Source organism: Diabrotica virgifera, chromosome 1 (assembly GCF_917563875.1).
Source record: "Diabrotica virgifera virgifera chromosome 1, PGI_DIABVI_V3a".
Lineage (NCBI taxonomy): Eukaryota > Metazoa > Arthropoda > Insecta > Coleoptera > Chrysomelidae > Diabrotica > Diabrotica virgifera.
The window spans coordinates 67,659,805-67,677,602 of record NC_065443.1 but is presented as its reverse complement, the minus strand read 5'-3'; the positions used below and the strand labels follow the sequence as shown (position 1 = coordinate 67,677,602).

The window sequence follows — 17,798 nt, the reverse complement described above, 5'->3', positions numbered from 1 at the left end:
TTGCTAAAAATGAATTTTTTTATTGTTAAACAAAGCTTTGGCTTTATAAGCCAAAAAATTGTTTATAATTTTAAAAGATTTATTAGTCAACTTCTAAATGGTCTACTTCTTGTTCAGAAAGTTTTTAAAAAATTTGAACTTTTTAAAAAAAGTTAGATTTCAAATTTATTATGCAAAATCTATTAGACGGTTTAAGCATGGTTTACGTATGCTATAAGAATTTTCTAAGCGAATTACTAAGTTTTTAAGTGCCACCAAAGTGGTTAAAAAACATTGAAAAACAACAGGCTTATTTTGCCCTCTTATTTTGTATTTATTGCTAATTTGCAGAAAGGGTAATACTTTAAGACATTTTTAAGCAGTCGTATATCATACAAAGTTAAATTATCTTTATTTTATTTTTATACGACTTTGTTCCAAAACGAATCTTTTTAAAGTTATAAGCAAAAAAAGTAGAAAAAAATCTATGTTTTTCGAAATTTTTAAATATTTTAATTTTTTTATTAATGTTCCGGGCATATTTGAGAAGGAGGATAAGTCAATTATTATTACTGAAGTTGTCACCTAACTTTTTCTGCAATAATTCCAATGCCACCTGTCACCTGTCACATCCAAAAACAGACGTTTTTCACAGATCAGTTTCACATATAATTTTTAATACCTAATACAATATTTTATCAAATCAAGAAGTTTGTTTGTCTGTGCCTGTCACATCCAAAAATAGACGTTTTTTCACAGATCAGTTTCACATATAATTTTTAATACCTAATACAATATTTTATCAAATCAAGAAGTTTGTTTGTTCTCTGCATACCTGTCATATTTTTTATAAATATATTGATTGCATTAGTTTTTCGTACTTATTTTATACATAAGTATATAACTGGTTTCGTTTTAGAACTAATAGAACCATATTTCCCTTAGAATTTCCCGTCGTGTACGACCTCAAAATGGCCCATAAACAACATGAACAGTGCTCGGAACATCAGTACCGTCACCTCGTTTAATCTCGCCTTTTAAGTCCAGGCGTTCTCATCAAAGAAGACGAAAGAGAAGAAGCATTTGTCGTGCTTCAATGTTTGCAGAGAGTGACAAGTGACGGCATGAGTGACACTAGCAAGAAACACCGCTCACTTCGATTCGAACAGATTACATACAAGGAGAGTGACGGACAAGAGAAAAGACAAAAAGCGATGTTGAGTTAGAAACAAGTACTTAGATAGAGTTTGCAGGATTTGTTGATATAAGTTACCCGATGGGGAATAAGAAAGTAGATAAAGAAAACGGTGGTCCTTGATTTAGAAAATAGGTACTGTATTATACTAGCACGCGTATTTGTACCAACATAAAACAGCTTACTTAAACTTTTAAAACATTTTAAGGAAAAATTATATTTTTCCATGTCTGACCTGAACAATTTTTGAAATATAGTACCACATTTATGGTAGTCTAATATATAGAACTTTACATTATTCTTTACATAATATCTAAAATAATATCTGATATTTTACATATAGTATGAAAACAGTATTTAAACAATGCAGAATGTGAGACAAGTAGTATATTTGTTCCAAAGTACCTTTCAACGATTGATTCAAATTACTATTTTATATAAAGATCATTGTCCAATTTTAGACAACATGTTAGATGGCATGATGTAGATAAAATTAGTATTTTAAAGATATATTTCTGACATTTTTCATTTTTAAGTCTTGGTCGTAACTGGGAGGATACAAAGAGCTTAGTCCTTTCCAGAATTTATCTAGTGCCATCACAAGGTTTTGGCCTTCTGGCAAATCCTTTAAGAATATGGGAGCGATGGTGGTGGTAGGAACAAAACTATCCCTAAGTTTCCTAAGAACAAACCAACTCATTATACAAATCACCACTATTTGGCAACATTTGGCAAACAGAAACCAAAAATTAAACAATCTAAGCAAAAGCACCACAACAGATAGCCTTGCCATTATAAAAATGTCTGTTGTGGATTGCAAAATCATTCCTTGGTCAACTTTAAATACAGAGCACTACTTTAGTGTAAAGGTACCATCGATATTCAGATCTTACAATCGTCTTATTGAAAATAATTTTGTAAAAAAGTATACTTACAAATTACAGAAAGTATTTCAACGAAGTAATGACATTTTGATGAGGCATGTCTTGTTTCGTTTCTACATTTATTGTTATTCACTAAACACGGCTAATATTAGGTACACTTTTATTATTAGTTCTTAATATAATTTAAATGCAGTAACTGAACTGGTTTTAAATTCAGCTAATTTGCAAGATAAGCAATACTAAGTGAAGTGAAGCAAACGCTCCACAGGACCAACTATGAAATTTTTATCTTTATGATGCATTTGATCGATAAAATTACTATAATTAATCATTACACAAAATGCAAAAGAGAATATAAAATATTCTCGTTCGATTAAAAAAATAATTGTTTTTCTTCAAAATTTCTTCTATTTTGCGGTAATTTTAATAATAAAGACCATTTACTGAATTCATAACTGCAGTGCGATCTAAAAACTGTTCAATTCCTTAACTCATTTGGTACCAAGAATGTTGAAATACATTTTCGGCACTTCTTTCTCGATCGATACTCGGACCGTAAAACAATGCGGTACCGGTAGTACGTATTAACAACGGTGAGTACCGGCTAGGAGTCAGAAGTCATATCGATCAAAGCGTGCGATAGGAACCGGATGTCTTGAGCGTTTCTCGTTCTTGCGTGTAGGCAGATGGTACCGGGAGAATCGGGTTCTCATGGTTCCCACCAAACCTTCCACCCTTCATGTATGATTTTAAGTAGTTTCTCGTAACGTTATTGCCGTCTTTAATTGGTCAAGGAAAATAAATTGGTATTACCGTGTAATTTGAGTTTTGTGCAAAACTATAAAGGAAAGCTTAAAAGTAATTTAAAGAAAGTCAGTTTGTATGTTACGTTAGTAAATAATTAGTAAATTATTTTCAGATTACTATTAAAATTAAATCTAACCACTCTTACTCAGTATATATAGTGCTTAGTTAGTAAATATTGTTGTTTCATCATTTTCGTAATATTTTACTGCTAAAATTTAGGTATACTTTACACTAAAAATACAAAAGAAAACTTATCTAGATTAAACAGTATAATATAAAAACGTAGACATATTTTTAGACAAATGTGAAATCCTAATATAGACTAGTCAAACTTTTTACCAGTATGTATGCCAGTTATAGCGTATCCCATCATCATCACCATCAACATCAACCCACAAATTAAGATTCACTTTGTACAAGATTCATACTGAGACAAATGAAACAACAGGCAAACCGGTAAATCAAAATCGATGTCTTTCCAGATAACAAATACATTTGCAATGGTTAATCTTTTAAAAATCCAAAAGGTATTGTCTAATTAAATGAAACCTCTACAACAAACAGACCTTTTCTGTAAAAAAAAGTTCTTTTTTAATCAGCCAAAAGACTGAGAATTTTACAAAAGTATTAGTAGCAGGAGAATTGAGGCATTTGAAGTAAGAAAGCGGCAGGAGTGTCCGACTTATATACCACACTTTGCTCATTTTGACTTTTGCCGGTTTACACATATAAAAAAATTTTGACTGGAAAACATAATTGATCAAAAATATAAATAAAAGATTTACATCTGTGGTAAATGGATACACTGAAAGTACAGTAAAACCTCGATACAACGGACCTCTATTTAACGGACTTCGGATATAACGGACAAAAAATCCGATCAAATGTAAAAAAAAATTAATGCAAAAAAATATGAAAAATTGAATTCTGAAAGAAAATCAGCAATGACAGGATGTCGGCACTGCTTTATGCTAGTCCCGATGGGTCTACCCCAAAATCCCGACAGCCAAAATCCCGACAGCCACAATCCCGACGGCCAGAATCCCGACAGGCCAGAATCCCGACAGGTTTGATAAGTTTCTTTTTAACATATTCTTAAATATATTTCTTTTTTTTTTATTTTTTGTAACTAAACAAAAGTATTTTGTATTAAAAGTATTAACAAAAGTCGGAATTTTTAATTATGCGAGGATTGTTGCATGTCGGGATTCTGGCCTATCGGTGTTTTGGCCGTCGGGATTTTGGCTGTCGGGATTTTGGCTGTCGGGATTTTGGGCGGCACCGAGTCCCGATAGATCGTATGGATTTACTGCTATAATTGTTGACAAATCTCGTAAACCTAGATATAATGTATCATCTGCCCGTTTCATAGTATAGCTCTAATAAGGCATGGTTCACCATAGATATTTTCAAAAATTGGATTTTAAAGAATTTGTACCTAAAGTGAGAAAATTTCAAGAGAAGAAACTGGAAATGCCACCGAAAGAGGTGAAATGTTTATTCATTTTAGACCATACTCTTGTCAACCGAACCTAATGAGTATATTGCAGAGAGTTTTTAGATGAGGTAGAAGAGTAAAAAAAGTAGCAAATAAAACTAGTTTCTTTTTTAACGTACAGATTTGTAAACTGTATCTGGATACAGTACATATTTTCAAAAAAAAATCATTGATTTTAAAACTACTTTTATATATCGGACTTTCGGCTTTAACGGACATCCTGTCCCCCCAATTAGTCCGTTATATCAAGGTTTTACTCTATTATAGAATTACTCATTTATTTATTAAGTTACTGCCTCCCAAGGATCAAAAAATACTAGGCACATATTCTTGTCTAATTTAATAAAAACTCTAAAACGAACAGACGTTTTCTGTAAAAAAAAAGTCGTGTTTTATTCAGCCAATAGACTGAGAATTTTACAACATCATTAGTAGTGGGAGAATTAAGTCATTTGAAGCAAAAAACGGCAGGAATATCCGACTTATATACCACACTTGGCTCCTTTTGACTTTTATCGGTGGTAAATGGATATATTGAGGATATCACAGAATTCCTTATTTATTTATTTAATTCACTACCTCCCAAAAGTCAAGAAATACTAGGCACATATTCTTGTCTATTTGAATGAAAACTCTACAACGAAAAAACGTGTTCTGTAAAAAAAAGTCCTTTTTTATTCAGCCAAAGGGCTGAGAATTACAACAGCTAGTAGCAGGAGAATTGAGGAGTTTGATGTAAAAACGGCAGGAGTATTTGACTTATATACCACACGGCTCCTTTTAAGTTTAGTCGGTTTACAAATATTAAAAATTTCTGACTGGGAGACATAATTGGTTAAAAATATAAATAAAAAATTTACAGCCGTGGTAAATGGATATTCTGAAAGTATCATAGAATTACTCATTTATTTATTTAAGTTACTACCTCCCAAGAGTGAAAAAATACTAGGCACTGAAAACAGTCCTTTTTTATTCAGCCAAAATACTGAGAATCATACAACAGCATTAGTGTCAGGAGAATTTAGAAGTAGTATTTATAGAGTCATTTATAGTAGAAACAGCAGAAGTATCCGACTTATATACCACACTTGGTACCACTCCACTGACGTGGTCTTCACGTCAGATGACAAGTAAAACCAAGATACAATTATTCAACAGCAACGTGAAGACTGTGCTACTATACAGAGCAGAAACTGGGAAAGTGTCAAGATAATGTATCGGGCAGATGCAGGTGTTCATAAATAAATGCCTAAGCAAGATTCTTAACATTTACTGGTCAAAACGCATATCAAAACAAGAGTTATGGACAAGAACTAACCAGTAGCCTATATCTAAGACAATATGCAAAAGGAAATGGAGTTGGATGGGGCACACACTAAGGAGACCTGACACAGACGAGGTAAGCCCTAGAATACACACTACGTGGAAAGAGAAGACCAGGTAGACCTGTAGAAACGTGGAAAAGAAGTGTCGAGAAAGAAATTAATGCTATTGGGAAAACCTGGGCAGAAATAAAGATCAGTGCAAAGGATAAGACAATGGAGGCAGACAGTTGATGTCCTATGCTCCGCATGGAGTGAAGAGAAATAAGTAAGTAAGTATACCACACTTGGCTCCTTCAGACTTTTATTGGTTTACAAGTATTAAAGGCTTTTGATTGGAAAACGTAGTCGATCAAATATATAAATAAAAGATTTCCAGCTGTGCTAAATGGATATGTTGAAGATATCACAGAATTAGTCATTAGAGAAAGACAGAAATTCTTAATAGAAAATATTTTACTTATGAATTGAGAACCTTAGATATTAAACCTGATAAATATTAAATGCAATAAATTGAATGTCTTTACATACTGGAATAATTCCTAACGACTGCAACTTTTCGAAATTCTTTGATAATATTGATATCGATAAAGTCACTCGGCATTTTTACCATTCCTCATATCAGTAAAGAATTATTGGTACTTGGATCAAAATAATATCGTTTCAATTATTTACGTGGTCGGAATATGATGGGTCGCAGTACTACAAGTACCGTGAAAGATATTTAGTTAATGATGTCATTTGTATCGTCTGAGACGCAGCGACGAGAAATACTCTGCTGAAAAATGTCCAGAGAATGCTGTAATTACCTTTTAACTCTGAGTACTAGATGAAGAAATTATGCACTTATGGCAGCGAAAGCTTTAAGAACACGACAATAAAACACTTAGGAGTTGTCCTTATTTGTATCTGCCATTGAAGTATAAACATACCAAGGTGTTAATACTTTTTCAATATTCAATTAATATGAAGGAAGTTAAAAAAATGAAATATTTATAAAAACAGAAGAAAATTTTGATATGTATTTCATATTTTATTGTGATTATTATGAGTGATTACAGTGATTCTTTTTTAATCAGCACACACAGTGTTTGCGATATCATTCAATGTTTATCGAGATGAATTTTCCAAACCACTGTAAACAATAGAAAAACCATTCGTACTGAGATTCTACGAGCACGTATGAAAACGTCATCATCCTCATCAATGGCGTTACAACTCTTCGTGAGTCTTTGCCGCGTTTATTATTGCCTTCAATGTTTGTCGGTCCTGTGCCACTAACTCGCATTGTCACACTCCCATTTTCTCTAGATCTTCTTTGACTACATCTTTCCACCTTTTTCTAGGCCGTCCTACCGACCTTTTCCCATCTGGCCTTTTCCCAGAACACATTGTTTATAAGGCGATTGTCGTTACTGCGTATCACATGCCCTGTCCATCTGAGTCTATTGTCTTATATATCTGACTAGATTTTCCTTTCCGAATAGAGACTAACTCGTTATTGTATCTGCGCCTCCATTCGTTTGTCACGCTGTCTCTGCAATGGCCATATATCATTCGAAGGATTTTACGTTCCCACACCAGCAATTTATTTACTTCTCTTTTTGTTAGAGTCCATGTTTCGCTTCCATACGCGACTGCTGGTCGTATTATGGTCTTATATATCTGGATTTTTGCCCCTCTTGAAAGAAGTTATGACTTTATTAGATGGTGCATGGCAAAGAAAGATCTGTTTCAAGCCATTATTCGCGTTTTAACTTTTCGTTCTATTTTGTTGTCATTTGTGATTGTTGCTCCTCTAGATATTTAAATTCTTTAACCACTTCGAAGTTATGATCGTTTATAGTAATGTTTTGCCTTAGTCGCGTCGTTCTTGTTTTGAGACGACCATGTATTTTGTTTTGCCTTCATTTATTTTTAGACCGACGTTTAATGCAGCTTCTTCAAAGCTCGAGAAAGTATCCTTAATTTCTAATATTGATTGTGCCACTATGCGTCTACTTCATCGGCAAAGGCGAGTATGATTTTTGCTCCCCGAAGTATGAACACGTTCTAAATTTAATACGATGATGTCAAATTTGATATTTCTACAAGTGTGTTACCATATTATAACGTAATAACGAAATTCACTGAGCTAGAAAAACCAGAAGACAAAGAAGAGGTAGGAGACCAATATGTTGTTCTACAGTGTGTAAAAGCCAAATTGAATAAATTCATTTTTTCGTCATCCATCTGGGCGGGATGACGTATTCGATGATTTTTAAATGAGAATAGGGGTCGTGTGCTAGCTCATTTGCAAGGTTTTTCAATTCTCTATTCAGTGATATAAACATTAATATAATTATTGATACAGGGGGCCAAAATTGTTATTTAATTAAATTAATTGACACAAAAAAAGAATCTATGTATTTTAATAATTTCAAAACGCATTTTGCTAAAGATGTTTATTTGACAAATAAAGATGGCTTTTCACATAAATCAAATGTTAAAGCTGCCACCCACCTGGCTATTGGCAGTTTCCACATTTAATTTAAAGCTGTACTCGAAATTCGCAATTCGTGAAATGGATATCCCTGGAAGATACATCGTTTATTTACGTTTTCGTTTTTCTAAACAGTTTTTTTAAATTTTTTTCAAAATCAAAAACCGAAAAATTGGGAATATGGGAACACTGGGACAGGGGAAGTTTTAATTGTGGAACAGGTTAAAAATTTGGAACGTCAGACTACGAAAACGTTCCATGTATTTTGTCGGACAGAACTTCCAATTGATTTGTTACCATTTCATTAAACTCTCATGCAAAAATCAGACTGGTGTTTATCACCAACTGGGCATTTTAATGAGTAGAACACGAAGAACATGCCACATGACAGGAATCATGTTGGTTAGTAATATAGCAGTCTGATTTTTGCATGAGAATTTAATGAAAGGGTAACAAATCAATTGGATGTTCTGTCCGACAAAATACATGGGACCTTTTCATAATCTGACGTTGCAAATTTTTAAACTGTTCCACAATTAGAACTTCCCCTGTTCCAGTGTTCCCGTACATCAATGTTTGACCGACTAAACACCGTTAAGCTATTAACCAATTTTCAGCATGCTATTAATCAACTTTTTTTTGGTACGCTGGAGCCAGGTCTATAAGTATAAATCCCTAAATAACTTTAAATTTGACACCTAATATATTATGTAAATACATGTTACACAGGGTGTAACAAAAATGCCGGTCATAAATTAAATCACATTCTGGGACCAAAAATAGTTCGACTGAATCTAACTTACTTTAGTACAAATGTGTACACAAAAAAAGTTACTCAAAAAAATAATAACAGTGAAATTTGTACACCCCATAAAAATTTTATAGGGGTTTTGTTCCCTTAAACCCCCCAAACTTTTGCGTACGTTTCAATTAAATTTTTACTGTGGTACCATTAGTTAAACAAAATGTTTTTAAAATTTTTTGCCTCTTTAGTATTTTTTTGATAAGTCAGTTTTTATCGAGACGCGGCTTCTTTTTAAATATGTTTACATAAAAATTTTATGGGGGTTTTATATCCTTATTAAACGCCCCAGTAAAAATTTGTGTTGAATTTTAAAAATGTTCAAAATATCTCGATAAAAACTAACTTATCGAAAAATTACAAAGAGGTAAAAAAGTTTTAAAAACACTGTCTTTAACTAATGGTACCGCAGTAATAATTTAATTGGAACGTAAGCAAAAGTTTGGGGGGTTTAAGGGGACAAAACCCCCATAAAATGTTTATGTGGTGTACAAATTTCACTGTTATTTTTCTTTAGAGATGTTCCTACCATACGAATGCCACGTGTCCATTTTCGATAAAAAATCTCTAATACCTTTCAATATATTGGAAAAAATTTATTTTTATTTTATAACTTCAAGGGCTATAACTTTTTTATGTGCACATTTGTACTAAGGTAAGTTAGGTTCAATCGAACTACTTTTGGTCCCAGAATATGCGATTTAATTTACGACCTGTATTTTTGTTATACCCTGTATATTTGATCCAACTGCTAGATGAAATAAACACAAAATCAGATATCCAGACAGAAATTACCTCAATATATTTTAAATTTTATTTCTCTACTTTTATAGAAAAGTATATAAAATTTTGTTCAATTAGACACTTACAGTGTCATAAGTGCCAAGGTATGGCAACAAGAAAAGAGAGAAGGAGAGGAAAACCACTAGATCTTCCTACCAAAATAAACAAGCTACGTCCAAGACTCAATCAAAGATAGCATCTCCCTCTTAATATTCAGATTCAAACGAATCAATTAAATATATTTTACGCTAATTACAATATGAATTTAATAGTGGCATCGGTAGATAGAATCCAAGGCGTAACCTCTGATGGGTCTTAAAGGAGACTGATTGACATGTACATTTTGAATTTCAAAAAGAAACGGGGGCGACTGCCAAAGAAGAAGCTCACGAACTAAATGCGTATGTGTCTATAATCTGATAAAGGATTACCGGCTAAAGTAACGGCAAACAGGGTGTGATGTACAAATTAAATGAAATATGTAGCTAGAGGGAAAAATTAACGTTGTACGTGTAAAACAGTTTGAAAGTTGTTGTATACGTAAAACGATTAGCTTGCTTATATTTTGATTATTGTGCTATAGTACGAGCACTTAGAACTAAAAACATCGGAATAAATCGATTTTTAATTACAGTATCTATCGACTTACAACTTTTTGCATTGTCAAAAATGAATAACCATTTTCAATTCCTTTGCAACACGAAACCACAGCCGCATCATTATTCCAGTTCAATCAGAGAGTGCAGCAAGCACCTCTACCGGTTTCGAAACTTATTAGCCTCTCATCAGGAGGCACATATGCTGCTCTTTCTGACCCAACTAGGACAAACCTCGGCGTGCAGTCACATATTGCAACGAACGAAATGGCAGGGATGCCCTAGCGGCCACTGTTAGCAAAAGACCAAGTTTTCAATCTAATAGCACATAAAACAACACCAAAAAATGTTGTTCCACATCCTACCAGACTGAAAACAATGGGAACCTTCTCTGGTAACACCTCTAAGGCTTCTACAATTTGCAAGCCATAACGGATGCTGAGACTAAGGAAGATGGGGGAATTTTACAATTTATAATGCACGTTCCATCTGCTCAGCGTGGTAAAGTTCCAACGAGAATGGTTCCCTTAGTGCTCCAATCAGAGTAAACATGTAAATAAAAAATGAATAACCATTTTCAATCTCGTTGCAACACGAAACCACAGCCGCATCATTATTCTAGTTCAATCAGAGAATGCAGCAAGCACCTCTACCGGTTTCGAAACTTAGTTAGTCTCTCATCAGGAGGCACATGGAGGAAAATGGTTATTCATTTTTGATTTACATGTTTACTCTGATTGGAGTAAGAAGGGAACCATTCTCGTTGGAACTTTACCGCGCAGAGCAGATGGGACGTAAATTATAAATTGTAAAATTCCCTCATCTTCCTTAGTCTCAGCATCCGTTATGGCTTGCAGATTGTAGAAGCCTCGGAGGTGTTACCAGAGAAGGTTCCCATTGTTTTCAGTCTGGTAGGATGTGGAACAACATTTTTTGATCTTGTTTTATGTGCTATTAGATTGAAAACTTAGTCTTTTGCTAGCAGTTGCCACTAGGGCATCCCTGCCATTTCGTTCGTTGCAATACGTGACTGCACGCCGAGGTTTGTCCTAGTTGGGTCAGAGAGAGCAGCATATGTGCCTCCTGATGAGAGACTAATAAGTTTCGAAACCGGTAGAGGTGCTTGCTGCACTCTCTGATTGAACTGGAATAATGATGCGGCTGTGGTTTCGTGTTACAACGAAATTGAAAATGGTTATTCATTTTTGATTTACATGTTTACTCTGATTGGAGTACGAAGGGAACCATTCTCGTTGGAACTTTACCGCGCTGAGCAGATGGGACGTGAATTATAAATTGTAAAATTATCTCATCTTCCTTCGTCTCAGCATCCGTTATGTCTTGCAAATTGTAGAAGCCTCGGAGGTGTTACCAGAGAAGGTTCCCATTGTTTTCAGTCTGGTAGGATGTTGAACAACATTTTTTGGTGTTGTTTTATGTACTATTAGATTGAAAACTTAGTCTGTTGCTAGCAGTTGCCACTAGGGCATCCCTGCCATTTCGTTCGTTGCAATACGTGACTGCACGCCGAGGTTTGTCCTAGTTGGGTCAGAGAGAGCAGCATATGTGCCTCCTGAAGAGCGACTAATAAGTTTGGAAACCGGAAGAGGTGCTTGCTGCACTCTCTGATTGAACTTAAATAATGATGCGGCTGTGGTTTCGTGTTGCAACGAAATTGAAAATAGTTATTAATTTTTGATTTACATGTTTACTCTGATTGGAGTACTAAGGGAACCATTCTCGTTGGAACTTTACCGCGCTGTGCAGATGGGACGTGAATTATAAATTGTAAAATTCCCTGATCTTCCTTAGTCTCAGCATCCATTATGGCTTGCAAATTGTAGAAGCCTCGGAGGTGTTACCAGAGAAGGTTCCCATTGTTTTCAGTCTGGTAGGATGTGGAACAACATTTTTTGGTGTTGTTTTATGTGCTATTAGATTGAAAACTTAGTCTTTTTGCATTGTGTTCGTACTGACGTAAGGAAATAAGTCGATAATAGAAAAATTGGTGGAAAAAAGTGCATAAACATGTCAAAATCAGTATATTAAAGGACTTTGTTACTCGGGGGTTTTGGAGTCGGTGAACATCAAAACGTCATCACGCTCAATGCTCCGGGACATATGGTGCCCAGGATACTGCTAAGACACGTCCTAAGAGATTACTCGGGGATGTTTGGAGTCGCTAAACACAAATACGCCATCAAAACTGACCCCAGGTGCACCTGATGCAAGGGTCACTGTTAAGGCACGTCATCTTCTGGAGTCTCGAGGGTTTCCGGCACTGAATTGATACAAAACAGATTACTTAAGGGATTTTTGGGGTCGTTAAATACAAAATGCGCTGTCAGAACCGACCCACGCGTGTTCAGCGGGGTATGGGTAGAATAATCGGAATAATGCCTATACTTAACACATGTGTTGACAACATGAATTATTTGTTAAGTTTTACCTTTTTTAAGAAAACAGACACCAGTTTTTCAATATGGCGAATGTTTAAGAATATTGAATACAATGGGCTTTATAATGTTTTTACTCTTAAATAAAATATTTGAGCATGTCGAATATCGATCAAAAAATTTGAAAAAATAAGTACAATAGCTTAAATATACTGCTTAAGGTTGAGCAGACCCTTGACCATATTGTTAGTTGAAATCATATAAATATGACATTTTAGATAATTTTACACCAAATTTCAGACAATTTAAAGACCTAAAATCTCAATATAGTTGTTGAATATCATAACCTAGTTCTTTACAGCTTCAACCGTGTTATGACATGCTACTATCCTAGAGAAAAAAAAGGATAACTGAAATTAACAGAAAATATGAACATACAGTCACAGTGCTTTTGAATACCGCTCCACCTTAAATACCTTTTGAAGCAGTGATTTTTAGGAAAATCGAAAAAAGATGTCAAATAATTTTTGAAGGTGGAGACATTATGCCATATTTAAGCTTGCTGTGGAAGGCCTCTCTCACTCCCCGCACCATCCCCTATTTTTTTAAACTACTTCCACCTTTTTTATTTGATATTTTAATTCTTCTCTTTGCACTTATTTCAAAAATGTATAACACAAGATGCTTTTAATGATTAGTTTGTGAGAAAAATAAATTCAAAGCAATGAAACTAGATTGAAAAAAAATATATTTTTTTAATAATTTTATTACAAACATTTATAATGAACATTGCACTACTAAAAATTTTTACATTAAAATTGTTCAAAATGACTGTCATTCACTTTCATACAATAATAAGATTGTAGTAATAAGAGGGAATTTTTTTAATTTTTTTTTTATTTTTTTTTATTTTTTTTTGTGGAATTTATGGCTTTGATGAGAACTAATTAGCTTTAAACTTGTTCGAAATAGATATTTTTAACCTAAGAAGTAAATAAAAATATTATAAAATAGACAACTGTTTTAAATTCGTATTTAAATTCGTATTGCTAGATTTCTTCTCTACGCGCGACTGCTTACGTGACAGAAGTGAGCGCGACTGCTTACGTGACAGAAGTGAGCGCGACTGCTCCCGTGTTAAATATGGCATAATCTTTTTCAAACCCCCTTCAAATATTATTTGACATGTTTTTGTGATTTTCGTAAAAAATCAGTTCAAAAGTTATTTAAGGCCATCGGTACATAATTCGCAAATATTTTACGGATATCCCTACTTTTTCTGTCTTTACACAGCAAATTACGTGTAGTAAAATTCTCACTGGTATGGATATGTAAACATTACTACTTGATCATTACTGTCATCATTAACTTTAAAGAGATGGCTTTTGAATGTTGTTGGATAACTGTTACATGTATAATTGCAAATTATTAATTAATTTAATAAATATGATAACTTTTTACTAATTATGTATTCAGTGATTGTAATAATTTATATACTGTACAACAAAAACTAATACTCAATCGATAAAAGAGGAAAAATGTTAAAGTGATTTTTTAATAATAACTTGTTACTATGGAACGCTTACAATTTTGAACATCTTTAACAACAAAATACTTGAGTCACAGAATATATCCTGGTCAATTATCTGCTTGGATCGTCCATAAATAACAAACAATTAACTTTTTATTAGGTTCAAGGTTCACGTCTTAAATCAATTATTTATCAAATATACTACATATTAATATTATTTAATCAACAACTCAAAATATTCCCGATGTCATGTCAAATATTTAAAATTGGCACTGTCTTGTCATCATATTCTATTTGACTCAGTGCGTTGTATGACAAAGATAGCAAATGTTTGATTTGGAAAATATCACCACAGACATGGTGTTCATTTTTTTGGAATCCTGAAAAACTAATAAATATTTTTAAAAAATTTAAACGGAGAATGAAAGACTAAATTATTATCGAGGGTCGAAAGTCTCTTAGAATAAATAAAAAGTTTCTTTTGAACGAGATATTTGAAATCACACTACATTGTCTCTTAGTTTTTCACCCCTGTAACTTATTAAAATAAACATTACAGAAGTTTTCAGGAACCTTCGGTCCTCGGTAAGAACGTAATCTTTCATTCTGCGTTTAAATTTTTCAAAAATACTTTACTATTAGTTTTCTCAGGATTCGAAAAAAATGAATCCCATTTAAATACCATTAGAGCCGAAACTACCTACCCATCCCCTTAAGGAGGATAGTAACAAAACTGTTTTGTCTGAAAATCACATGTACTAATCATGAGTATAAACATGATGATTCGATTAAAACATGTTGACTTACCTTTATATGTGTCATGCGGTGGTAGTATAAATTCGATGATGCTGTGAATCGTTTCAGACATACAGGACATTGATGTGGCTTCTCTCCGCTATGTATCCTTCGATGTGTGTTTAAAGAAGATGATGTGCTAAATCCTTTTCCACATACCATGCATACGTGGGGCTTTTCTCCTGCAACAAAATAAATAAATTTTTTATTCACAAATAATGTTTTTTTTTAAACATTTAGCCAATTTTGGCGACAATTGCTCTACTGTTATTGTTAGCTCAACCAGTTTTCTATAATCCTATAAATTTACTAGCTTTGAACAAACCGTGAGTTTTTAGGATTCTTTTACATTATGTTAAGTCTTGTAAATTGGAACTTTAGATTAGGTCTAGCTTTACTACCTTTATCTTTTTTCCCTGGTAATAATACCCCTTATCCCATGGTCTACATAATCTGTAGTTAATTACCCAGAACTACCTGGGTGCAAGAAGTCATTTTCCTTACCTAACCTTGATTGTTCAATTAAATCATGACTACACCATCAGAACCGACACCCGGAGCACCTATGGTCTCGGGTCACGTCATCTTCTGGAGTTTCGAGTGGTTTCGGCAGTAAATTGACGCAAAAATATTACACGGTGTGTTGTTTGCTTGCTGAACACGAATACTCCATCAGAATCGATCATCGGAGCATCTGGTATTTGGGATTTTTGTTTCTTCTTCTTCTTCTTAGCCTTCTATCGTCCACGTTTGGACATAGGCCTCTCCCAACTCCTTCCATCGGTCTCTATCCTGAGCAACATATTTCCAATTCGTTCCGGCTACTCTTTTAATATCATCAACCCATCTCATCTGTGGTCTTCCTCTCGGTCGTTTACTTTGGTAAGGTCTCCAATGTTGTATCGTGGCATTCCAACGTTGGTCTTTTTGTCTAACAGTGTGGCCTGCAAAGCTCCATTTAAGTTTGGCAACTTTTGTTGTTATGTCCTCGACTTTTGTTTTTGATCTTACCCAGTCGCTCTTCTTTTTATCTGACAGTCGTATACCTAACATTGCTCTTTCCATAGCTCTTTCGGTTGTAGCTAGTTTATTCATATTTGCCTTGGTTAGGGTCCAGGTTTGACACCCATATGTCATGATAGGAAGGATGCACTGGTTGAACACTTTGGTCCTCAAATATTGAGGTATTTTGCGGTTCTTAAGTATCCAACCAAGTTTTCCAAATCCTGCCCATGCTAGTCTTGCTCTCCTATTAATTTCCGCACTTTGGTTTTCTTTGTCAAGTTTCAGGATTTGGCCTAGGTAGATATATTCCTGGACTTTTTCTATCTCACTGCCATTTATAGTTATGCGTCTGGGGTCATCTGTGTTTGTCATTATTTTTGTTTTCTTCATGTTCATTTTTAGACCGACGTATTGGGAGCTGCCTGCGAGTTCCTCTATCATAATTTGCAGTTCCTCGAATGAGCTCGCTATAATCACAATGTCATCAGCGAATCTGAGGTGATTTAGCTTCTTGCCATTAACGTTAATGCCATTGGTTGACCAATTTGTCGTTTTGAAGACGTCTTCTAGTGCTAGGTTGAAAAGCTTTGGCGATATTACGTCTCCTTGTCTCACGCCTCTCTTAATAGGGATGGGATTTGTATTTTCGTCTAGTTGTACTATCATAGTTGCATTTTCATATATATTATGTATTAGTTGTCTATATCTCGAATCTATTCTACAATTATTAATAGCTTGTTCTATGGCCCATATCTCGATACTATCAAACGCCTTTTCATAGTCTACGAAGGCAAGAAATACGGGTAGTTGGTATTCATTTGCCTTCTCTATCAATGTTCTCATTGTCAGCAGATGGTCTGATGTACTATATCCTATGCGGAAGCCAGCCTGTTCCACTGGTTGGTAATTGTCCATTTTGTAGGTCAACCGGTTGTTAATAATTATCATGAATAGTTTGTATACTTGACTGAGCAACGATATCGGTCTATAATTCTGTAGGTCACATTTGTCCCCTTTTTTGTGTAAAAGTATTACTAGACTTTCGTTCCAGTCTTTAGGGATCTTGCTATTATGGAGACATTTATTAAATAGCTCTGTTAGTATAGGGATTGTTACTGTCTTGCTTGTTTTCAAGAGCTCGGCAATTATACCGTCCTGTCCTGGAGCTTTATTATTTTTTAGTTCTTTTAAAGCTCTTTCTATTTCGAATCCCTTTATATTTGGTAGTACTTCTGATCCCACGTTTTTTATTTTTCTTTTGACGTTCTCCTTTGTTGATTCATTAGGCTGGCTTTGCGAGCTGTACAAGCTTTTGTAGAAGTCTTCGACTATTTTTGTTATTTTATATTTGTCCTTCTCTTCCTTACTATTGGCGTCTTTAATTTTAATGATTTTTTGAACACCCAATGCGGGTCTTAGACATTTTAAGCCTCTGTTGTTTTCAATGACTCGCTCTATTAAGTTCTCGTTCCATTTTGTAAGTCGCGTTTTAGTTCTTTTCTAATTGTTTTATTAAGTTCTATGTATTCTTGAGTATGGCGTTTGTTTTGCGTTAGTAGTTGTCGTCTTTCCGTCATTAGTTGTTTAGTTTCGTTGCTTATTTTGTCTTCTTTAGTACTTGTTTTCTTTGCGACCTGTAGTCCGGCTTCGAGAAGGTTCTTATTGATGTTTTTGTTAATTTCGTCAATTTCATCTTGATTATGTGAAGGATCATATTTGAACT

At 34.2% G+C, this 17,798-nt stretch overlaps 1 protein-coding gene across 1 annotated transcript in view; it reads right to left on the bottom strand.

Annotated features, from left to right (window-relative positions):
• LOC114326976 (zinc finger protein 250-like) overlaps window positions 1–17,798 on the bottom strand; it is a 343,951-nt gene that overhangs the window by 46,119 nt on the left and 280,034 nt on the right. Inside the window, exon 4 of the mRNA XM_028275467.2 lies at window positions 15,083–15,252. Coding sequence (XP_028131268.1) covers window positions 15,083–15,252 — 170 coding nt within the window. The remainder of the gene's footprint in view (window positions 1–15,082; window positions 15,253–17,798) is intronic.